The sequence below is a fragment of the Cordyceps javanica genome, chromosome 4 (genome assembly GCF_051103115.1).
Source record: "Cordyceps javanica chromosome 4, complete sequence".
NCBI classification, from domain to species: Eukaryota; Fungi; Ascomycota; class Sordariomycetes; order Hypocreales; family Cordycipitaceae; genus Cordyceps; species Cordyceps javanica.
The window spans coordinates 4,063,096-4,086,969 of NC_139298.1; the positions used below are offsets into that span (position 1 = coordinate 4,063,096).

The 23,874-nt window shown below is 53.3% G+C and overlaps 8 protein-coding genes across 8 annotated transcripts; 1 reads left to right on the forward strand and 7 right to left on the reverse strand.

Moving 5' to 3' along the window:
* Positions 1 to 977: 977 nt before the first annotated feature.
* V2A60_007157 (thiamine pyrophosphate enzyme, N-terminal TPP binding domain-containing protein) lies at positions 978 to 2,876 on the reverse strand (the record flags this gene model as incomplete). The annotated part of the gene is made up of 3 exons (XM_083258443.1): positions 978 to 1,237; positions 1,324 to 2,656; positions 2,712 to 2,876. 3 exons carry the CDS (start codon positions 2,874 to 2,876, stop codon positions 978 to 980), a joined length of 1,758 nt encoding a protein of 585 aa, XP_083114569.1.
* Positions 2,877 to 3,241: 365 nt separating this feature from the next.
* V2A60_007158 (BTB/POZ domain-containing protein) lies at positions 3,242 to 3,999 on the reverse strand (the record flags this gene model as incomplete). Its single annotated transcript, XM_083258444.1, has 3 exons — positions 3,242 to 3,546; positions 3,595 to 3,842; positions 3,899 to 3,999. 3 exons carry the CDS (start codon positions 3,997 to 3,999, stop codon positions 3,242 to 3,244), a joined length of 654 nt encoding a protein of 217 aa, XP_083114570.1.
* A 1,330-nt stretch (positions 4,000 to 5,329) lies between these two features.
* V2A60_007159 (cyclin-domain-containing protein) lies at positions 5,330 to 6,562 on the reverse strand (the record flags this gene model as incomplete). The annotated part of the gene is made up of 1 exon (XM_083258445.1): positions 5,330 to 6,562. The coding sequence occupies one exon, from the start codon at positions 6,560 to 6,562 to the stop codon at positions 5,330 to 5,332; it is 1,233 nt and encodes a 410-aa protein (XP_083114571.1).
* Positions 6,563 to 8,039: 1,477 nt separating this feature from the next.
* On the reverse strand, positions 8,040 to 9,365 carry V2A60_007160 (Zn(II)2Cys6 transcription factor domain-containing protein; the record flags this gene model as incomplete). Its single annotated transcript, XM_083258446.1, has 1 exon — positions 8,040 to 9,365. The coding sequence occupies one exon, from the start codon at positions 9,363 to 9,365 to the stop codon at positions 8,040 to 8,042; it is 1,326 nt and encodes a 441-aa protein (XP_083114572.1).
* A 1,373-nt stretch (positions 9,366 to 10,738) lies between these two features.
* On the reverse strand, positions 10,739 to 12,866 carry V2A60_007161 (uncharacterized protein; the record flags this gene model as incomplete). The annotated part of the gene is made up of 3 exons (XM_083258447.1): positions 10,739 to 11,842; positions 11,895 to 12,378; positions 12,484 to 12,866. 3 exons carry the CDS (start codon positions 12,864 to 12,866, stop codon positions 10,739 to 10,741), a joined length of 1,971 nt encoding a protein of 656 aa, XP_083114573.1.
* A 1,137-nt stretch (positions 12,867 to 14,003) lies between these two features.
* On the reverse strand, positions 14,004 to 14,774 carry V2A60_007162 (ankyrin repeat-containing domain protein; the record flags this gene model as incomplete). The annotated part of the gene is made up of 1 exon (XM_083258448.1): positions 14,004 to 14,774. One exon carries the CDS (start codon positions 14,772 to 14,774, stop codon positions 14,004 to 14,006), a length of 771 nt encoding a protein of 256 aa, XP_083114574.1.
* Positions 14,775 to 19,783: 5,009 nt separating this feature from the next.
* On the forward strand, positions 19,784 to 20,257 carry V2A60_007163 (GNAT family N-acetyltransferase; the record flags this gene model as incomplete). The annotated part of the gene is made up of 1 exon (XM_083258449.1): positions 19,784 to 20,257. One exon carries the CDS (start codon positions 19,784 to 19,786, stop codon positions 20,255 to 20,257), a length of 474 nt encoding a protein of 157 aa, XP_083114575.1.
* A 534-nt stretch (positions 20,258 to 20,791) lies between these two features.
* V2A60_007164 (uncharacterized protein) lies at positions 20,792 to 21,274 on the reverse strand (the record flags this gene model as incomplete). The annotated part of the gene is made up of 1 exon (XM_083258450.1): positions 20,792 to 21,274. The coding sequence occupies one exon, from the start codon at positions 21,272 to 21,274 to the stop codon at positions 20,792 to 20,794; it is 483 nt and encodes a 160-aa protein (XP_083114576.1).
* Between the last annotated feature and the right edge of the window lie 2,600 nt (positions 21,275 to 23,874).

Below are 23,874 nucleotides of genomic sequence, written 5' to 3' on the forward strand. Positions count from 1 at the left end.
CCTTGCTGAGAAGGGTTGAGGTGTTCTTTTTTTTTTCTGTCTTGTTCTCTATTCAATATACGGAGGGTAGAGAAGGGGGAAATCTAAAAACAGGAACATGATTTGGCAGAGTGTCAAGAACGGAATTTAGGAACAAGGAAAATCATTTTGCACGGGGTAAAGAACGGGAATCTGGAGACAAGGAAACCATGCTTCGGAGGGTAAAGAAGGGGACTCTGGAAACAAGGAAGTTGTTTTGCAAAGGGTAAACAAGGGAATCTGGAAACAAAAAATCTTGTTTTGTATATATATCTGAATATAGCGTTGTATCAGCCAAGCATTGTATATAAATCATCTTCTGCTGACCTGGTGGAAGAGCGAGAGGAGGCACCCAGTTTTTGAAAAGCTAGCGTACACGACATGAATGGCGGAACAATCATTTCCTTCAACTGCGATGCGTCAAAAAGATGTCATGTAGTGCACAAATGCCGCTGCTGCATCTTCTTTTTGCGGACATCTTCTCAGATCCCTCTCGAATCTCGTCTTGTCAATCACACCACCCAAACCGTTTTTGGCTGCATGTACAGCCAGTCCGCCGGCTTCCTCTTTGTAATTGAATAGAGGATAGCGTGAAATATAAAGCCTGCTACTTTAATTTCTGCTTTTGCAATGTTACGAGTGTCCCCTTCTCTCTCATCTGAACAGGGTCACGGAACAACTCATAGTAGTCTGCTGTTCGACCACACTCGGCGATGGAACGAGTTTACAGTGGCGCAACGCGACAAATGGCGAGGGTTTTATTTATAGTCCCCGTGCCAAAATACATCTGCCCATGTTCACTTTTTCATAGTGTATTACGCAAAAGCAACTCTATTGAAAACTCACGGGTAATTGGCGCGGGCGTCCACCAACTGCATCTTCTACGCCACCGGGGTCAACGTAGGGAAACCGTAATCGGGAATCACACAAATGTCTAGTACAAACGCCTCTATCAATGATCAGCAGCCCGGCACCACGGCGCAGTCCAGGACCGCCGACCGGCCCGCCTTGACGTGGTCGATGGCCTCGCGCAGCAAGCCGGGCAGCTCCCTCGCCTCGCTCACCCGGCCCGCAAAGATGTCGCCGCACCCGGCGGCCCTGGCGATGCCCGCATAGTCGGGCGTCGGGTTGAACGCAATGTTGATCTCGTCGTTTGACGCCGTCTGCGCCAGCCCATTCGGGTGCACCAGGTTATACGACTGACGCGGCGCATTCCACCCTAAGCGAGGCCCGAGTTAGCATAGCACTTGTCGTTTGATTTCTTCCGCCGCTCTTAGTTTCGGGAAGGGGGAAAAGGTCACGTACCGTTGTTGTTGAGCACAATCGTCAGGATCGGGATGTTGTAGCGCTTGGATATCCAGTAGACGCTGCTGGGTACGGAAAACATGTAGGTGCCGTCGCCGACAATCTGCACGACAAACTTGCCCCGGCCGCCGTTCTCGGCGTCGGTCGCCAGCTTGATGCCGAGCGCGCCGCCGCCGGACCAGCCGAGGCCGCCGCCGCCGCAGTTGATCCAGGACCCGGGCAGCGTGGCCCGGATGTTGTCGTGGACGAAGAAGGTGTTGGTCACGGCCTCGATGGCCCAGATGGTGTCCTCGGGGCACAGGGCCCGCAGCTGGCTGCACAGGTGGCCGGCCCCGAACCGGCCGTCCTCGAGCGGCTGCGCGGCCTGCACGATCCTGGCCAGCCGCGCGCCGTACTCTTGCTTGACGCGCTCCGCGTGCCCGAGCGCGTCCCTGCCCCGCAGCGTCTCCGCGGCCGGGCCGTTCCCCTCCAGGCTCTCGAGGACCTGCTCGAGCGCCTGCACCGCGTCGGCGCGGAACCGGGCCCGGGCCTTGACGTAGGCCACGGGCATCAGCTGCTTCAGCGGGTCGACGTCGACGTGGAAGACGACGGCGTCCTCGCTCGGCTTGCAGCGGGTCGGGATCCACGGCACGTCGCAGTTGATCACCAGGATGACGTCGGCCTTTTCGATGCACTCCTCCACGCCGAAGCGCATGCCCATCCAGGCCGGGTGGTTCCCCGGGAAGCACATGTCGCTGCCGCCCGTGTCGAGCACCTGCAGGCCCGGCACCGCGTCGGCCAGCCGGACGAGCGTGCCGGGGAACTCGTGGTTGCGGCCGCCGTAGCCCGTGACGACGAGCGGTCGGCGCGCGGCCGCGAGCGCCTCGGCGATGGCGGGCGCGGCCCCCCTCGGCAGCCCGCCGAGCTCGACGGCGGACCAGTCGCTCTGGCGCAGGTCGTAGGGCGCAATCTCGGCCTCCATGATCTCGCGCGCGCCGCACAGGTACGCGGGGCCCTGCGGGTCCGACGCGGCGAACTGGAGCGCGCGGTTGACGAGCTGCTTGACGTTGGCGCCCGTCTTGATCTCCCCGGCGTAGCGGCAGTACTGGGCGACAATCTGCCGCTGGTCCGGCACGTCCTGCATCCAGTGGATGTACTCGGTGCGGCTGCCGCGGTGCTCGCCGTCGAGCGTAAAGGGCGACAGCCCGGCAAAGACGAGCACCGGCGCGCGGCCCGAGGACGCGTTATGGACGGCGGCGGCGAGCGCCTGCGTGCCCACGTCGACGTGTACAATCACGCACTGCGGCTTGCCGGTGAGCCGGGCATAGCCGTCGGCCATGGACATGGCCACCATCTGGTTCAAGTGTCAGAACAGAGGTCTCGAAGAGGAGGGGGGGGGGGGGTCATACCTCGTTGGGACAGGTGATTATGCGAGGAAACGTGTCTTTGTGTTCTCTCTGACCTTTTACCATGGCGTCAATGAAGCTGGGATGGTCGGAACCCAGGTTGACGAAGCAGTGGGTGACGCCCGCGCTCCAGATGGCGTCAAAGAAGGCACTCGAGGCGGTATACATGATGACGACGGTTTCGAATGACAAGATACAAGAGGATACTGGGATTGAGAGCAAGACTCGGCAATGAACAAAGGAGATATTTATATACAATTCGCCTTCATATAGACAAAAACCGCGTCCGGGCGGGCTCCCCGCCAGTGTGGGGTTGGCCGGCTCCGAATTACGGCAGTTGGCGGGGTTCATCAGGCACGCAGTAGTCAGCGGGGAAACAAAGTTTCAAGGACCCTAATGCGAGTCTAATCATCGGAAATTCGGAAAGGCCCTTTAAATTCGGCCCAATTTGGTGCTCAGCAAGTAGCTTGTCTAGTCTCAGCCGCCACAATGGGCGTCCCCCCCCCCCCCCCCCCCCCGCATCGGCACCAACATCACTTTAGCAGCGCCATGAGGTCGACTACGAAATCGCCACCCTCGCGCAGCAAATCTTGCATCGGCTTATGCCACAGCTCCTGCAGGTGCTGCCGCGCAACCCTTACAACCGTTCGGCGCATTTCGCAGTTGGTATCCACGGTCGACGCATACACGTCCCGTATGCAGTCTGCGAATCGCTCACTGACCCACAGCTTGCTGACCTTGGCCTCGAATCTGGCCAGAGAGTAGTCTTTGAGGCCCTTGATGTCAAAGTACTGGGCAAGCTCGTACACCCGTACGTCCTTTGATAATTCGTCATCGTCTGTACGTAGTCTCAGCATTGTGTCAAGGTCGAGATGGTACTACCTACCCTGGACGCTCAGCTCAGCTGCCGGCTCCTCGTCGTATTCGCCAGTGTATATGTACTCGAAGCAACGCCAGTAGGCATGCATGCTCCCTTCACTGTACTTGAAGATGCACGTCTCTCCTTCTTCAAACTTGCTCTTCAGAGCGCGGGCGAAATAACGGCTCTGGGCTGACAGTACGAATCGGTGGGCAGGGACTTCGATCTCGCCCAAGAAGATTTTCACGTCAGAAAACTCTTTGCTGCGGAATAATCTTTACGATATATTAACAGGTCTGAAAATGTGAGACTCTTGTTGCGTCCGACTCACTTGTTAATGCCAGCCATGAAAGCAGCGACACGTCGGTCAGCTCGGTTCTGTGCTGGCGCAGACATCAGCGGGGGCTCAATAACGCGTTTGGACTTTGGCATGCCTTGAAAGCTGCAAAATAGAGACGTCGAGAATATCGCCAGTTATCAGGCTTTACATTGTGGCCCGAGGCGCATCATACGCTGCGAGTGGAGAGTGCCCTCCTTCACATCAACTTCGGTCTTGCCATTCACCATGGCAATCCGAACGCTGCAGGAGCCGACAAACGAATCCTGGTCTCAGATGACTCTCAGTGAGTTACTTGCCCAAAACATTGGTAATCACCTTCAAACAATGGATAGTGTCGTTTTCGAGCGCCGTTGACGACATAGTGGCGTTTGGTTGCAGTTGTTGAAACTGCTTCGTGCAAACAGCATTCGGTTCTCATTGCCGCTGTATATTCCAGATGTTTCGCAATGTTTGTTTCTTGTAAATGCCAAATTTCCCTTGATTATCGGCTCGGGACCAACCTCACTGAACGGCGTTGTGACGGCTTCAACATCGGAAGGGGTTTCCACTCAAATTGATTGCGCACAATGAATTCAGGTTTGAGAGCTCAGATCAACCGCGGGCTCGCTCTTATCTACGGTGTGCGCCCTGGCTTTAGGGTTTGAAGGTCTCAGCAAACAACATGACAAGATATTACCTAGGGTCAAACAGACTCGCAGAATTAGACGCAACAGTCGACACGGGTTGTTTTCTCTCTTCATACCTAAACCACTACCTAGGGTGCCTTGTGAGCTTCTCCTTCTTCTTATCTGACCTCAGAAGTCATAAGCGAGCGAGTTGGCACATATGGACACTCGTACGCCACGTATTTGTGGAAGAATATTTTTGTTTCTTCAAATATTATCAAAAAATTAATCTACGGCCTATGCAGGATGCATGCCGCTTGTTCGAGAATACATTGTTCCGGCCACAACTGAGGCGCAACCAGCGCCAGACCTGCGTGCTCACTCAACAAAACAGCTAGTATCTACAGGAGGAGGATCATTCGCTTTTTCCGTATGGCGCTCTCGCGCAAGTTCCACGAGAATGTTTGTGTGAGCCTCGCTGCGACCATGACATTGATGTGATGGGCGGCCGCCATATCTGTAGGCGGCCTGACAGTGCATATTCCGACCAAATCTGAATCAGCAACACAACACAGTAAACAAGGGACCACGGGCTATTCCTTGCGAGAATTCGAAGAAGCTGGTATAGTATGACAATTATAGTATTGAAATGTCCCTGGGTATAGATCCGTCTCGGCCAGTCCCATGCTGTGAATGCACGCTCACCATCTCGACATGAACAAAAGATATAATCCGAAAAAATTGAAAAATTTCCCCTTATTAACAAACAATCCCCCCCCCCCCGTTCCACAGCTCCCACAACGTCAATTCATAGACTTCACGTCGTCACTTCACGCGGCTTCCTGTCCAGCCGCAGCGTCGGCACCTCGACGCCCTGCAGCGCGCGCGCGGCCCTGCCGTCCCGGAGGGCGGTCCAGTGCGCGCTCAGCGCCTCCTCGCGGACGACGAGCTCGAAGCCCGCCAGGAAGCAAAAGGAGATTTCGAGGCGGGCGAGCTCCGTCTCGCTGACGCCGCCGACGCGGGCAAACTTGCCGTGCGGGTACGACAGGTCCTCGAGCGCCTTCATGGCGACGCGCAGGCCGGCCAGCACGAGGCGGTGCGCGTTGCGCCGCGTCACGGGGATGGCGCGCTCCTCGACGGCCAGCCGGTGGATGTACAGCGACGCGGCCAGGTACACGGCCGCGCTCATCGGGCAGAACTGGTGCAGCCGCTGCAGGTACTGGTGGATGCTGATGGGCGGCTCGTTCTTGCTGTAGAACTTGCGCGTGATGGCGCCGTGCTGCAGGTTGATGGGCTGCGAGTCGGACCCGACAATGACGTACGGCGACGGCGACGGCGCGTGGGCGGACGACACCGCCGGCGCCGGGCGCAGCGCGTGCGGCTTCAGCGTCACCCCGTCAATCTGGCATTGCCCCGCGTCCCCGTCGGGCGCTGTCGCCGTCACAATCGCCGCGTCACCGCCCGCCTGGCCCGTCAGCGTCGCGGACATGGCCGCGCTGTACGCCTGCAACTTCGTCTTGCCCTCGCCGCCGTGGTGCGCCTCCTCGTCGCGCGAGCGCTTTCCCGTGACGGGCGGCGTCGCCGTCACGGCCTGCTGCTGCTGCTGCTGCTGCTGCTGCTGCTGCCGCAGGCGGGCCAGATTCTTGTCCGAGTGCGAGCGCACGATGCTCTCCTTCTCGGCCTGCAGGCCGCTCATCTGCGGGTCGGTGGGCATGCGCGGGGGCGGCGTCGGCGGTATGTCGCCCGTCATGCGCACGAGCAGCTCGAGGCTCGCGCCGAGCAGACGCATGGCCTCGGCGGCGGGCAGCGCGAACAGGTCCCCCGCTGACGGCGGCGGCGGCGGCGCTTCGGTGGCCGGCGGCGGCGCGGGGCCGCTGCTGTCGCTGCTGCTGCTGCTGCTGCGGACGCCGCTGACGCCAGCAGCTGCGGCGTCGACGGCGAGGTTCGGGTCGGACGACGGCACGGGAGGCGGCGGCAGCTCGTGTATGCTCGCGCTGCTGGCGGCTGACGTGTCGGTCGGCAGCGACGGAGGCGCCGGAGCGGCGTCCATGCTGGTGGTGTCGGTAGGGAGGCAGGAAGGCTCTGGGCAGGTGGCCTACCGGTCGATCGCGACGCGGATCGGACTCGCGTCGTCGCCGGGTTTATAGCAGTCTAGTGTGTTATGCGGGACGAGAAGGGGTCGCACAAAAAGGCGCACGTCGTGCCTATGTCGTCGGGCGCCGGCTTGGGCCCTCGTACTCGGAGCGCGTCGCGTTGGTAAGAGGAAGAGTCGTGTGCGTTTCTCCTCATCATCTCACAAAAGCAGCGCGGCGTAGAGGGCGTGATAGCAGATACAAGCTATCAACCAAGCTGAGTGAATAAGGACAACTCCCCCCTTCGAAATAGACTCGAATGGTCAGCAAAAGGTTGAAATTAGCAACACACATGTAGAGGGGCAAAGACGCCGACGAGCTGGCGGGGCATTCCGGGTCTTGGCTTGTGGAGTTTTTTTTTTCTAACAAGTTCCTTGTGCTTGATCTTTGGTGCCTTTTGGTGCCTTTATGTCTGGTCAGACAGCAGAGATCGACTACCTGACTACCTGTCAAACCCCTCTCCCATCCCGTCGCGCTACGAGAAGCGTAAAGATTGGGTGGGAGTGGCGCAGCCCCATGCCAGGGTCTTTTTGGGGTCGCTGAGTTTATTTGCAGCCATCCGCCTTGTATAAAGCCGCTAAAATCTTGGAGATGATGACGTCTTATATCAAAGGTGATATATACTCTTCGTTCTGCTTTGAGCTCCTACATCCTGCGGATCTGCACTCGTCTCTGGTTCACCATGGAATAAGCTTTTCTGCCCTTGTACACATAAGAAGAGTCTACAGTGATGCGGCCAAGTTCACAAGCATGGAGCCCGATGCTTTATGCCGCTACCCGAGGCGGCATCATTGACATTGTGAGTAAAAATGGATGGCTCCATACTGCCGCTTCTGCAGCGTCCTGCACTATATATTAGGCTGCCGTATAAACACTAACTAGTCGCCAATCCCAGCCTGCGACTGATGCTCGCCCATGTACACGAAGCCCTTACACCCACCTCGTCCACCTGCGCGGACAAGCCGGCCGACGCCATACTTGATAGAATCGCCAGTCTGTCGTCATTTCTGAAACCAGATCGCACCGACTATCCGTAGGGAGCTAGGCCCGGTCCCTTGACGCATGAGACGTGGGGCGGTACGGGCGGCAATCGGACGCCTCCGCATTGTAATACGAGGTGCCTAAATTATCCCAGCAAGATCCATACGTAGCCAGGATTTTCCGTGTGGATGAAAAAGCCAGAGAAATTGCGCGATTTGTCTGCCATCGGAGGGGCCAGTGACGTAAAAGCAGTCCCTCGGGAACCCTGGGGGGGCCGGTAAGGCGGTCGTGTACGATATATATCAATGCGTGATCCATCTAATGGCCCTTGGGACCTGTCACACCTACGGGAGCTTTCTCCTTCACTCACAGCCAGCCTCTCTATGCTACTCACGCTAGCCAGACAAGCCACGACTAGCTTGCCCTGGTTTCCTGCAGCGGCCAGTGCATGGCATCGCGCCAGTACGACCCGACGTGGTCCGCGATGGCACGGATCATGCGCGCGCCCGCGTCGCCAAAGATCCAGTACTCGCGGCAGCGGTGCAGCAGAACGCCGTAGTAGGCCAGTATGACGAGCGCCTCGGGCGCGCGCCTCCGCAGCGCCTCCACGTAGCCCGCCGGCGCCGTGACCGCAAAGGCCGACGCGGCGTGCGGCCCGTCGTGCACCGACAGGCCCCGGCACATGTCAAACGACCACTGCAGGCTGTGGGCGGCGCCGCGGCACGCGTCCAGGCTCGCCGCTCCCAGGTCCGAGCCGCCGCCGCCGCCGCCCCCGTCCTCGAGCAGCGCGACGAGCGGCCGGCACTCGCGGCCGCGCGGCTTGGTGCTCCAGTCGACGTCGTCGGTGGCGTGCAGGAGGTCCATGATGGCGCTCAGGTCCCGCGACTGCGGCAGGAACTCGCGAATCGTCTTGCCGGTCGCGACGCGGACGCCCCCGTGCAGCTGGAAGCACGCGACCATGCCGTCCACAAAGTCGCCAAAGTTCAGGCCGTCGGCGGCGCGCAGCACGCCGAGCGTCTCGGCCAGCGACTGCAGGCTCAGCACGCCGGCGAAGAGGAAGCGTGCGCCGTCAATGTCGACGTCTGCCTGCTCCCCCATCGACTCGTTGAAGCACGCTACTGCGCGCGTCTGCAGGGCAGTGGCGTGCTCTTGCAGGCTTTCGGTCGTCATGTTGGCGTAGATGGAGGAGGCTGTCTGTGTCTCGCGGGCATAATACTCCATGTTGAATGACAGGTGCACGCAAGCGAGCGCGAGTATCTGATCCAGCAAGTAGGGAGCGCGAAATCGATGCTGCATACCCATGGCGAGGACCTTGTGGAACTGGCCCTTGCGGCCGAGGCCGACATGCTCCATGGCGGTCTGCGCATGGTGGAATACGACAAGATCCATCGCCGAGAAGGCGTTGGCCTCTGCCGCGAGATGCAAATCGGCCTCCGGGGCTTGGCGGACGGGTATCTGTCGCGGGCTGCCCGGTTGCCTCTGACGGGAGGGTTGTCGTGCTTGTTCATCCAGCTCAGCTACGGCCCCGGGCAAGATGTGCGACCCCGCGCCTGCCGGATAGACGCAGGCACGATCCCCCGTACTGCAGTTGAAGCAGACAGGCTGGTTTTTGTCGCATCGGATATGACGTCGGCGGCACTCGGCGCAGCCGTTGCGTGACTTGCGATGGGAGCGTCGCGGCTTGAATGCGGCTTGGCTGGTCCGCGTGCGTCTGCGTGTAGTGCGAACACGGTCTGACATTTTTTTTTTGTAATACGTCGATTTGTGTGATGAATAGAAGAGAGCCATGCTTGTCTCGACCATGGTGATCCTGTCAGTGAGAACACGCGTATTCTACAACCAAGCCACGCTCTCCACACGCTCCTAGTCAACACGCGTATTCCGTCTTAGCGGATCGCCGGCTTACACACTATTTTGCTCTTCACTTTCTCAATGGCAAGGGATGTGATGTAACTGCAATGTTGAAAGTATTCCATTTGCCCAAACAATCTGGGACAAGATTGAATGAGTGATGCTCGGAATTGCTCGGCAAAGCCCGACTATTGACCCCGTCAAGGCGTTCAAGTATAGATAACTTGGCACGTAGCCCAATACAATTTCTCTCCCAAACTTCTACAGTCAAAACCAACTATGCATTGCAAAATTTCTCTAATCCTTTGTGCATTCTTTGCCTACGCTGTTACGGCATCTACGGCTTGTCGTTGCGCGAAATACGAGTTCCTGGCCATCCCGCAACTTGGCCAGATCACAGCTCGGCCATGGGCCAGCCTGTGCATCGTACTGTATGATATCCCACCCTGATACGGAGCCGAATACTAATCGCCTGTGATTAAACATGGAACTCATGATGCCAGAGGGACCATAGAGGCACAAGACTCGTCTCTCATGTTTCAGCTGGCCATACAGCGCATTTTGGCCAATTCTCCAACACCACCAGCCATTCTGTCGTCTATCGCGCCCGCCCGGGATCAGAACATCACTTCGGGGGCTGACTGCCTAGCACATTCCATACTTTCTGGGCTTGAACATTGCCCCAGTCAAAGGTACCTGCTATTTGGACATTCGCAAGGCGCATCGGTCGTGCTCGCGGGCCTTTGTAAGCTGGATGCCCGGGCGGTTAGAATGGTCGCATCTATTGTCTCGGTTGGTAGCCGCTTTCGCATCCCTGGCAGACTCTGGAATATAAATCGTAATGGGACTTTCGATAATCGCACTGCATATGGTCGATTCGTAGAGAGCTCTAGTTGACTAGGGCTAGGAACAGGTAGACTCACTGAGTACAGTAAATCTAGCGCCTGCTCCCGCCCGTTTATGACGGCAAGTGGAATAGGTGACTTTTTTACCGGTATAACAAGAAAAGCAGTTATAAGGCAGCCGTGACTTGCACGTGGTCTACGTCACATTCAAAGCTCATCTACCGACGTCGAAATCGGGACGGCGAAAACGGTGGCGGTCTTCGGTATCCAGATCACTCCTGAACAGATATGGCAGTTGTCCACGTCCGCCGCCGCCGCCCACGCCGCTAGGAAGGACCACTCGGCCGTTCGCCCCCCGACGCCCCCCCGAGCCAGTAATTGTGATAGAAAGTAAATCCCTGCACTCTTCAATCTAGATCAAGCGAGATCCGATTTAGGATCAGCAAAGGCTTCCTCGAGTCCATCCGAGTACGTTCGTTGGTCATCCAGCTTTTTGTCGATGATGCTCTGGAAATTGCGGCGGAAGATACGGGAGCAGAAGTGGTAGTTTTGTTCGTCCTTGATTTCTTCTGCAGTGAAATCAAAATATCCTGTCAGAATGCGTTCATAAAATAGCTCTGCGAAAGACACGGGGTCTCTTAGTGTAAGAGGGACCCAGAATGTACCCTCATCCCAGGATCGCTGCATAATAGATGAGAGTGACTCTGTGCCCGAATTTTCACGTAGTTCTTCTGCCCGTTTAATATGCTCCATAAACTCTGTATGTCTAGCTTCAAATCCTGCAGGCGTAACATCGTCTATGAAGTCATACTCTAGCCAATGGGGTGTTTGTATGAATTCAGCTGGCCATGAGGCAGCAAACTCTAGGTCAATAATTGCCGTGACATTCCAGTTCTGGTCGACAAAAACGTTGCTTCGATGAAGATCTCTCAAAGCAAAGACAAAGGGTCCGTTGTCATCCCGAAGAAGCTGGGGTAGTGCGATCCTGGCGGCAGCGAGACCCGTCATCTGGTACAGCGCATCGCGACGGCTGACTATTGCATTTGGTTGCTCCAGAAACCGAGTTTCGAAAGTTGAAATTTGAGAAAAGATGAAGTCTTTAACGCTAGAAAATGTTGTGCGCCGCGATACTATAGGAGTGAGCCCCTCGTTCTCATGTACCGTACTTTCAACACTAATCGGGCGATTATCCAGGCGGAGATACCCGCCGCTATCTATACTGAAAGTACCGATACGGGGTAGGGGATGCTGTGCAAGGGAGACCATAATTCGAGCGATGTCTCGCTGTAAATTATAGAAACGAGCATCGTCGCGATTCTGTGCCCAGGTTTCGGAGAGCATATTTCCCCTGCCCACCGCGATCGACTCGATGAGTAGGTAACCGATCCCCAGTGTATCGAGGCAACTGGAATTATGACAGACATATTGCGAAGGTTGCTCATAGCCAGCGGTAGAAAGAATAAAACAACGGGCTTCATGGTACCATCGCGACCACCAGGGAACAAGATTTAACTTGGTGAACTAACAGACCGATAAGCCTAGGAGGCGAGGACAGAGGAGACATGTAACGTACCCTTTCATTCGTCCCTAACCCGAACCCGAAGAGCTTCGGGATAGGAACGTCAGGGCAGTTTTCATCGATCCATGCATATGTGGCCGCCTCGCATCTGAGCTTTTCGTCAGAGTTGCCAGGGTGCGTAACCTCCCCAACACGATACGGCAGGGGAAAGCGAATCATGACAAATTGTGGTAGGCCTGTCTTTTCCAAGTCGGCATTCACCCGGACCGGGATGCAAAGATTGAAGGAACCATGCCGCCACCACGCCTGAGGGGCAACCAGAATCTCGTCAGGTCTCGTACCCAAGTGGTGTGCGACGAGTTCGGCCAGGAGCTCGAAGCGTTCCTGAATATAGCTGTAGAAGGCTAGTTTGCGCTGGGGGTATAGTAGCGATTGCAGAACATTGGTGCTGCGGCGAGAGGCCGCAGAAAATGTGATTGGGCCAGAGAGCAGATCGCGTGTCGTCATGGCGCTTCCCGGGACGTTGGAATCTGATGTGCTGAGCTCTGGTCAGGGGCAACTAATCAAAGTGAGGTTGAGCTACCTGTCTCGCGATGGGCTTGAGGCGGAGTCATGTGACAAGACAGCCTGATGCAGGGGGTACATAGCACCTTGAATTGAGCATGCAAATTTTCTGATGAGAAACATCACTCGACGACATGCATTTTCGCCTTCGGGGTCGGGTGTTTCGATCAGGGCAAACGCGGTGCCGTCCCACGGCTTGTTGCGCGCCGCATTACCGCCATCGTCGTTGTTTCCGCCGTCGTTGTTTCCGCCGTTGTTGTCGTTTCGAACATTGCCCAGAGAGCTGCCGTCGAAGCACAACGCCAGCTCGGCGCGCATGTCAGCAAAGGTCGCGGTTGGCTCGCGCGGGTTCTGGTGTATGCCCGCAAAGGATGGGGGAAATCCGTCGTCGTGGTCTGGTCCAACAGTAAAGAGCACGTTCCACCCGACAGCGCGCACTGACGCTGCCACGGCTGCCGTCATGGTTCTTGCTCGTTTGGTTGATGCAGGTGTCAACGAGACCTCCACGATGCAGGCGCAACCGATTCACGATGTAATGTGCCGTTGTCAGGCACCGCAACAAAACAGTCCCTGAAGGCCAGAAAGTAAAAGCCGCCCATGAAACATTAAAAGGAAGCAAAATTTGGAAAGGAATAAGTAAAGCAACATACGAAAGCATCGATCGATCTCCATATCTATTTCAGTTTGAGTGACTATCTGCGCGGTGAACTGTAGATGTACATGCTGAGCACGTTGCTAGGTGCATGGCACATAACTTATGACATGAACACACCAACACCTAGAAAACACTAACCTTTTTCTGCCATCACACGCTGGACATACAAAGACTTGCTATTTCTTTTCTGCTTCTCAAGCAAAAGATTGAGACCCAGACCTCTGTGCAGCTCAGGCGATCCTCTAGACAGCGAAAAACCGCGAGCTTAGACAGCCTACAGAACAGATGATCTTGATCGTCATATTTTATGAAGCGATATTCTAATGGAAAAACAAAACTCAGAGTAGGCTTGCTCATGTAAGCTGCATAGATTTTCCCCCCGCTATTTACATTCTGCCTTGAAACTAGCCGCATCAGATACCTCGAGCTGCGGCTGCTTGCACTCATGTAGAAGTCATTGTGCGGTCCTGATAGATGCACTGGTTCTCTCCATTTAATTGCCGAGTGTTTAATAAACGAGCTTGGAGAATAGACGATCTCCCTCCCAGGAGCTTGGCTTGTTCCTAGAGGCGTAAGCAAGGCTCTGGTAGGTCATCGGGGCAGAAAAGCCTTCACTTCGCCTGTGCTGCATGTCTCAATCACACATGCACAGCCTTTCCGCAGTCACTTGGTAGTTGAAGTCATGACATCACTTGGTGATGCAAAGAAGGCTCGCGATCCGCCGCCAGGATATTCACAAGGCCGTGTGAGAAAGCGTAAAGCCCAAGAGGACTCGGACAAATGCTTCTCTGCTATGCTCCTCTACAGCGGGTGCGGATGCGGGGAGCTATATACAGTCATCAATAAGCATGGCACTTTTTGTGTTGGAATTACTGCAAGAGTCATGGTGCAAGCGATCTGGTTAAAGGATCTAATGCCAACTAAACGCGTATTACCTGGCATAGCTATGACTCTTCCAAAACTTTCAGCACCTCCGACGTGTCTTTCCCCTTTGATTGCATCGCTAGTGCAACATCCATTGCCCTGTTTCCTGCTGAATTCCTCACATTTGCGTCCGCGCCGTGTTGCAGCAGTATCCTAGCAGCGCCGGCATGGCCAGCTCCAACAGCGACATGAAGCGGCGGCGTCGTTGTTGCTGTTGCAGCATCCGAGTCCGAACGCGCGCCGCGCGCCATGAGATGGCAAAGCATAGGCTCATTACCGCGCTGCGCTGCAGCAGCCAGCGCACCAGAGTTCTCTAGGCGAGCACCGTGCTGCAGCAGCAGGTCGATTGCTGCCGTATCTCTGTACAGCGCGGCCACGAGCGCCAGCGGGTAAGCCGCAGCGTCCGGGTCCTGGTTCGGATCCGCACCTGCTTCAAGCAGACATTGCAGGTACGCTATGCTTTGCTGGCCCATACAGGCCACGACAAGAGGGGTCCCGCGCCTGTCGAACTGCATGTTGGCGCAGGAGGGATCCCGGGCGAGGAGCGCCTGGAGGATGGGCACGGAGCCGGTGTTGATGGCGGCGCGCACCACTTCCTCGTCCAGCGGGACACCTGGGTACTGTGAAAGCAAGTAGTCCATGATATCGAGCTGCAAACCTTTGACGGCGGCGGTCCTGAGGGCGTGTATGGTGTCTTGCGTTGGCTCTTTATCAGCGGCGAGTAGAGTCCGCAGCCGGTCAAGATCTCCAGCTGAAGCTGCGTGAATGAGCGAATCGTTGTCAGCCGCCATTTCTCCTTGTGATTTTGAGGATGACGGATTTCCTCTTTCTTTCTTTGAGGACGTGCTTTCTAACGCAAGGGATGGAGGTTAGAGAGAGGTAAGGGATATGTGTGGATTGGTGCCTGGGCTAGCGGCAACGTTCGGCACGTCTAGCCAAGGTAACTTGTCAAAGAGATATCGCTGCGATATTTTGAAGACGCCTTCTCGGGATGATCGGTACTCTACGCCATCTCATTTTGTCCTAAAATTTAGACTTATTTGTGTGACGTCAGGCGAGGCTTCCACGCGCGCTCGGCCTGTTGATCTCTGGCGAGGCTGAGAGGCGGGCGACAAAGCCAGAATAACACCGATGAGCATGATCCTACCATAAATCAACTTTTTGAGCTAAAGACGTATGTAAGCGACTCGGTTCTCACTGGCAACTTCACTGATGCTTCTTAGGTTGATCCAGCGTGCCTCGGAGCCTGCTGGGAATGCTGGCTCGTTTAAAAGTCTTGGCGATTGTCAGCACAATCCTCTCACCAATGTCCAACTCGGGACCCTCGATGCATAAATGTCTCCCACTAACATGCATGTTGGCTCAAAAATTTCACCAGCGAACATAGTGACGTACAAGATACAATCAGGCTACACGCCAAGCACCAACCAGCCTCTATCGGGGCAAAAGGAAGAGTTCATCACTTTTCTCCCACCAGTAGATAAGTCCCATGCGGTGAGATATGATTCCGAATCGTACGGATCCAATAACGGTCGTTGTGCATGGACAGATCCAGTTACTGCCACTAACATTTCATTATACCTCGTAACAGAAACCGAATCGCTATATCCGTTGTGTGATTGAGAATTGACGCACTGAGATGTCGAAATATCCCACACGCCTACTGCGCTATCGCATACCGGTGTCTCATAGACTGACCTTGTCGGACCGGCGCCTAGCCCAATCAAGAACAACTTATCCACAGCAGTGAAAGCTTGGAACATGTTGCGTTATATGAAGCGGATAAGGCTTAGCGATGAATCCGCTTTGCGAGAGTTTCCAGGTCATAACTTGACCAGCGGTGTCAATAGTTACGGCATGCAATTTCCCGGCAAAATACGCCATTGCCAATTGAAGAAATTGAGTGTCGCTCTGTATAAGTGCTCATGGACTGAGTAAATTTGTTTTAGACCACATTTTTTTTAAAAAGTCTATTGCGAGCTATTGTGTGAAGTTCGTTCCAAGAGGATAAAATAAATGCGTTTTAGACCACATTTACTAGGAAGAATATTGCGATTTCAGGATTAAAACCTCCCCATTCTGCGGTGGGCTGCTTGGCATTGAAGCCACTCACACAGATCTGATCCATTAACCGCAGTTACAGTAATAGAAAGAGCCTTAATGTCAATTTTAGCAGCGGCTTTCGCCATGAACTTATAGCGTAGACACTTACCTTCCACAGAACAAAGCTGGCGCGCTTGATCTTCCGACTGACCGCTTGTCGTATAGGCTTTTATGCAATCATCACAATTATTGATAGCTGGACAATAGATGGCGCAATCGGTTTGAGAGCGAGTGATGCAACCAGATTGGCATGGTCCTGGTGGCTGATTGAAGCATTCGAGAATGCAAAGCTTGTTCTTTTCTTGTACACAATCCGTGTAAGTTTTACCGCCCGTGCATAGTGCGTCCGAACCCTCAGCCCGCGGGGCATTACAAGCGGCAACAGCAGCCGCGCCGAGGCAGACCGTGAAGGCAAGGAACTAAGTAAACAGGATTAGTAACGGCCAAATAACTAAAGAGCATAGTACCTCACATTGCGCATGGTGAAATGGGAAATGGGTGATGATAGGTTGCGGCTGTATGGTCGGTGTAAGAGATGCACATCCACCAACCTTTATATACCGGTGTATGACGCTGGATGCTCTTTGGCGTTTGCTTTCTCAAGCTGATAAAGGTTTTTGCACTACGTCTTCTTGCGTTACGTCATGCGTTGGTTATGCGTTAAGGCAGGCTTTGGAGTAGGGGCAGAGTAAGCGGAGAGGCGTAGATATCTTAGCCGAGCGCTGCAAAAGACCAATTTAGGTGGCGCAGGGGATATTCTGGTAAAGTAGTTTGCGCGCCGATCGCTACATAGTTAACTCTGATTAGTTTTCTATAACGCTTGGCAAAGATATTAACGTGGGGTTACTTACCTGATATGGTTCTTTGCCGAGCTGGTAAGGCTGTAGCCTTACATTTACTTGATTTCACGTAGAATCGTCGTCATAACACCCGCTTTTCTTGGCTCGTCTTTGGTTTTATGCAGTAAAGAGCCCCGTTGGCTGAATAGCCACAGGGCGTGATAAACAAACTGAACTGAACTGAACTATACCGGTACCCCTACTGTGGTATATCCCGCATTAAGCCGAGACTCTTAGAAGCCAATTTGTCATGTTTATACGTCATTTTGATGCCACAAAATGTCTGATGCCAAGAAACGTCAGGTAATCGACAAAGTTAGAGTCACGCGTTACACTCTTGTGAATCAGCAATGATGTAGGCCTCACTCTTGTAGTGGAATAGGTGATGGACAAATCAATGTACGGATACCGTTTTGAGTTCATTAACGCATCCGTGCTGCCGTCGGGCCATCAGCCGAGGCAAGAACTGACAGCATCCGCGGAATTGGTCGAGCTTCGACAGGCAGCTCGGCAAATGTCGCCCTACTACTATTACGATTAGTGTTAACACGGAGGTCGAGGATTTGCTAGACAAGGACATTTGGACTGCTCTAAATAGATACGGCGGCGCCCCGACTCTTATCCCTGGGGCGACACTGGGGCCCCAACTTCCGACACTGTAGGCTGCGTCCGTGCCTCCCAGGCCAGGAGCATTACCCATCATAAGGCTGTAGGAAGGTCAAGTTTTTTAAAATGTCCTGGGTTTCGACTTCGTACCCGCCTTTTACCAAGAAAATAAAGGTCACCCACCACTAACGGCAATGGGGCGTTAGCTATCGCCGAGTCAAACGTAATTCGGAAGGAGAATCAATTTCTCCACTCGGATGCTGAGGGGACACAATTTGCAGGACCACCGAGCCCAGAACTAGACGCCGCATGGCACAACCTCCTGCAAGATAAGAAGGAGTTGGTGCGGTTGAGACCTTGGTCTACTGACATTGAAATTACGACCTAGATACAACGATACGGGTGAAGAAAGAAGATTCGGATTATCACAATGTCACATCTCTGCCTCTGGCGGACGGTTCCGGTTACGCGTTGCAATTATTGATGATGCACGAGCTGCATTGCCTGGTCAGTAAAGCCAACCATGCTTGACTTGTAACGAGGGTGAGTATTTTCTTAAAGGATGAATACAACAACCAGACACCCCTCGTGTTCTATAGTTGAACAGCTCGATATTTGAGCTGCCAAGCATGTCAGTGATTGCCACAAATACTCCTTGTAGTGACGGATATGGTGGAGGCTGGTGCGATGGTTGACGTCTGTGTTCATCGTGCTTGTTCGTTTAGCCAGATCTCATCATGTGTTTCGTGACTATCTGCTTTTCTCTCCTGGGAGTCTATAGACCTCGTTTAGTTCAGGATACCATGAAGTTGAACAGATTCTGTTGTTGATTTGCAACGGCCATCTTGTATCCGGGCTTGCTCGGATCATTGTGGGCCAGGTCAATCAGCAGCGGTATAGAAATGTCGCCTTGCGATCAGACTAGACTGCATCTGGCGAGCCGTGCGACCCCATCACTTACTCGAACTAATTGTGAATCGTGCCAAAATATCCGCGACCGGTCGGAAATATGAACTCAACTGAGTCTGTAAAAATGGTAGTGTCGGCTGATCAGGGCCCTTGAGCTGCGTACATCAGCACAAAAGGCGTCTCGACGCAAGCATTCGTGAGCCGCAACATTTCTTGTGTCTTTGGAGACATCAACTGCGACGTCCAGCAAATCGAAAAGAAATGGGCGCACTTGGTCTGGGCCTCACTCACCTCGCGCGGCTAGCTCATTTACTGGCATTTTCAAGTCTCTTCGGGGGGAGCCTATTCCACACCTTTGTCGTGACCAAAGTTGCTTTTCGTGTTCTTCCTCGCCGCCCCTTCTCCGACTTTCAAGCGCGCTTGTTCCCGGTGTACTTTCGTGGTCAGCTCGTAGCACTTTCTGCACTCATTTTTACATACCCAAGCACTCGTACCAGTTGCTCAAGGCCCAACACGACGGAGCTTTTGCTTCTTGGCGTCTCAACAATCGCATGCGTGCTCAATGACCAGACGTATGGGCCACGAACCAGTGAGATAATGCAAACTCTGAATAAGCCCAGTATGTTATCAGCATCACGACTTGACTAGAAATACAGCGGCTAATAGGACTCTAGCTGTTAAGGACGTTGATGGAGAGTACTTTGCAAAGCTAAAGAGAGAGTTTTCTAGTGCTCATGCCATGTCCATCCACTTGAACCTGATCTCAATGGTCACTGCCACGGTGTATGGACTCATCTACATGGGACGAATTCATTCATAATGTCATTGTCTATAAACAACTGAACCTAGAATGACAAAAGCTCAAGTGTGAACGGTGTTTCCTTGCGGCTGCACTTTACTGCGGAGATTTGGTGCATGTCCAGCTACATTCGACATTATCCACAAGGTTCGAGAATCGTTTCTTGCATCATAACAGACTTGCTATTGTATTGGTCACTGTAAATATATTGGGTATTTAAGCGGAAATCTCAAGCATTTTGTCTGGGGTCATATAGTTAATTAGACGAGAGTGGACCGCTGCCATGCTTACCGTATTTGATCTATCAGGGCCAAACTCCACTATGCTGGAGGCACAAATTGATGATTGGGCCTAGGAGCTGACTACTCCTAGCACGTATCTAGCTACATGAGTGGTCGTGATAAGGCGGCCCAAGAAGTGAGTCATCGCTGGAGTGCCCTGTGGTGCGCTGGCATCGTGCCAACCCTAGTACAAGTTGCTTTCCTTTCCACAGTCGCCACCAGTCAAATAAAAATATTGCTAACCACTACTCAGGAGCTTCGCAATGGCTTTGATCGACAAGACGGAAGTCATGGTTCGACCTGCCGTGCCGGAAGACCATGATGCCATCTGCAACGTATACCTTGCCTCTCGCAAAGACGCTCTTCCCACCGTGAAGATCGTTTGGGGGGACCAAAGCGTCCGCGATTGGATTGGCAGCCTCTTCAAAAGCAAAGGACAGATGTTTGTCGCAGAAATCGAAAACAAAATTATCGGATTCCTGAGAATAGTTGGACAAGACCTGGACCAATTATATCTCATGCCTGGGTATTATCGAAAAGGAATCGGGACAATGCTACTCAACAAGGCCAAGGACATTAGCCCGGATGGACTCACGCTCTTTACGTTCCAGGTCAATGAGCGTGCGAGGGCCTTTTACGAAAGTCACGGCTTTCGCGCCGTCGAAACGAGCAACGGACAACGCAACGAGGAGATGGAGCCCGATATTTTGTACGAATGGAGGCCTGGGACGAATTAGGCTCTGCAGTGAACATGGTAACCGCTCCCCTTCTCTGCTTCCGTGACGCCGGTTGGCCGATGAATAGTCTCCATGCCACAGACGCATAGGAAACGGGCGGACAAGCGTCTCTGACTATGACTGCATTTGACATAGTGCCTAGGACATGTTTCGAATTAAAATAAAATCAATCTAAATTCCAAGGCTGCTAGTCTATTTCAACCTTATGTAGAGCCGAAATGAGTTGGGAATCCTATAGTTTGACGAACTTTCTAAGCCTCAATCAGACATCGGCTCCCAGACGGCGACGCAAGGAAAACCGTCGCCGGTTCCATATCTTTCAGCGACATGCCCTCAACAGAGGACATCTTCGCGTTTGGAAATTTTCTGAAGAAGTGTGCAGTAATCATGCCAACTTCTAAAGGGCGAGATGCATGCCTTTGCAGACTATCACTATTTGTTAGCTTGAATCAATGAGGTTTGACTTTGAAGTTCACCTCTATTGCCGTGGCCAAATGCGGTCATGGATTCTTTCATATCGTTTGTTTCATTCCCTCAGCGCTCTGGGTTAAAACTATAGGGATCCTCAAACACATCAGCATTGCGGTGCATTGAGTAAGCTTGCGTGGCGAACTCGGTACCAGCATCGAGCTGATATCCGCCGAGCATGGCTCCTTCTCGAGGAACTATGCGCGGGAGAGGAGCAGGAGCGGCCGAAAACAAGCGAAGCGCCTCTTGTACCACGCTTCCGAGGAATGGCAGTTTTTCAAGGTCAGCGTCGGAGAAGTCGGTCGGAAGGGCTTTGAGCTCATCGACCAGCCGGGTGCGGATAGCCTCATTCTGCGACACAGCCCAAACCAAAAACTTGAGGGTGTTTGAGGTAGTTTCAGTGCCAGCTATGAGATAGCTAAGAGCGTTGGTGATGAGCTCGTCCTTGGTTATAAGGTTGTCGTCGCGGGCTTTGACTATCTTGGAGAAGAGCGTGGTTTTCTGAGACGAACGCTGCTGGGCGATTGACTGTTTAGCGTAAGAGATCATACGGAGGACTGCTAGCTGGATCTCTTTGATAAGCTTCGGTTCAAAGGGTAGGTAGCGCGCATATAAGTAAGGGCTGAAACTATGTGCTTCACACGCAAGTTGCCGCTCTCGGCTGTAGGCTTCGCTTATACGAGTGTTGGATATTTATTTCTCGCTTCATTCCCTTAGATGAGACAAGCTGTTGAATTTTCATCCATTTGCTCAGGATGGGTATGCTATACTCTCCGATAACACCGCCGGCTCTGCAGAGCGCATGCTCTAGGCATCAGTCCTGCTTCCGAGTACGGACCTCCATGTAGGTAAGGCTGCTCAACTGATCTTTGACAATTGAGACACAAGCAGACGGCTACAGAATAGATCGGTAGGCGGAAGCGGGTTAGAATGTCCAGGAAGCGGGCTGAGGCGAGGAAGGCTCAGTATTGGATTGATATACGAAGAATAACGAGACTAGATATAATAAACTCTATATTACCGAGACGAATGAGAACCAGAAACATGAAATACATTCAAAAAACAGTAGAAGATGAATAGAGACCAAAATTAAAGAAGAAGAAAAAAACGCATTCCCAGTATTGACTGTCTTCAAGTGCTTAGGGTACTTGTAGTGCCATGTAGGACAGCGAGGTTGCCATACTCATGAGGACATGCACAGGCAGCACGGCCAGCGACTCGCATGCATGTTCATGCTGGTGGCTGTACACGCGAGGATTGCGGCCTGTGACGGGCTCCGCCACGCCAATTTGGATGAAACAGTCTGGAACAGCCGGAATAATACTTACTCAGGACCGCCTGTGAACATGCGGGATGTGGCTGCAGCGACCCTCTACGCAAGAATGCGGATACTGAACAAGACTTGCAAAAGAATGTTTTGAGCGCTAACAATACACCTTGGGAGTATTTTAAGACTTGCATATTCTGAGCGCCAAAAGAATCTACGTAAAATCATACGAGGCTAGAGTGTTGCAAGGACCAACAATATACGTAGAGTGTTGCAAGGTTTGAACTTGTGAGAGTTGAAGATACACCTAGAGTTTTATGAGGCCAGAGTCAGAATGCTCGAGCTTCGGGATGTTCTATTTATATTTCTAGCATTGAGAGTGTCAATGCTCGGAATATCCGTAATGTATGTTTATTCTACTGCTCCGCGGATATGCTCAACAGTTGCTGTCGTCTGACCTAGTCAAACTGCTCCGGCATGGCCCCTACGTCGGGTCGTGCTGGCCCTGGATGCGACTGCTGGTGGAATTCCACAGGCATCTGGCAACAAATTATTTAAGTAGTCGGGCTGTCCTGTCGCGGCGATCAACGGCGGAGGCTGGTTACATATGGGTGGATGTAGCCAACTCGCCATAAGCGTTGTGTGAGTTGCCACTGAGTCGTCGACAGTGCAACGACGGATGGGCAAGTATATGCGGAACGGGATGGGGCCCTTTGATACTCTTCGACAGCGAGAATATCCCGTCCGCAAAACTGCTTTGTACGAGTGACAAGCGACGGAACACGTACTATTCATCCAATACTAGAGGGAAATGTGATCAAGGAGAGAGACGTAGCATAGCGACTGCGAAAAAGGAGTCGAATTCACTAAAAAAGCCCCGACGTGAATGATGTGCATCAGGTGGTAGGAGTAGTATTTGTATTACACATGAATAGCTAGGATTGCTACATATGGATATCAAGACATGAGGTTTATAAAATCAACAAGTCATGTATTAGGAACAAGCAGGGGCTATGATGAATGCAGTACTGTTTGATTCGTGCTAGTCAGTGTATGCTATGGCGTGCATGCCATCACCAACAACGCATGGGATTGGGGGTGTGTCGGCTCCCACATTTTGCAATGGCAGGTTATTTGCATTATGGCGAAGAATGAAGTATGAAGCTAAAGCAGCTCTATTCAGGCGACGCTGTACAAGCCGTCACGAAAAGAGACGTCAAGTCATTACCTCCTGTTTCCTGGTCACTCTGTCTACCGTACTAACCACTCTTGAATGCGTACCCTGGTTAATTGGTAATGTTAGCTGACCAACGCAAGGTAGGTAGTTTTTTGTGTGAGTAGGCAAGTTTACCGATGTGCGCTCGAGTGTGAAGCAATTGCAGGCGGTACGTTTTAGTTTAGAAAGCCACTTGACACGATTCATATGTAGAAACGGTGCCCCGCCGAGACTTTTAGTAGCCCTCAGACTTGAGCGCTCATGATACAGTCTTTCGCTGTCACACGAAACGACAGAAAATCGGCCCCATCAAAGCCCCAGATGGTGATGACATCCGCCCGGCGAGAAGCCGAAGCCGGGGGCGAGGACAAGATATGCTTCGCGCCCGCCGAAGCCCTCGACAGCCCGAGCCCCACAAACCACTCAGTATCTATTGGCTTGGTGAGCAAGAGATGGCGCTGGCTCTGTCCGATGAACCGTCTTGTGCGAGATGTGGGTGAGTGGCTCGGCCAAAGCCATCCTGCTGAAGTCGAGACGCTCGCCAATCTCAAAATGATCGTCGACCACCGTTCTTACTCGAACAAACCAAACAAGGATTATTTGAGCTCTGCTCTTATTCAATGACTCTCTTTGTGAGAGACATCGTCGAGCAGTATAGCCAAGGTC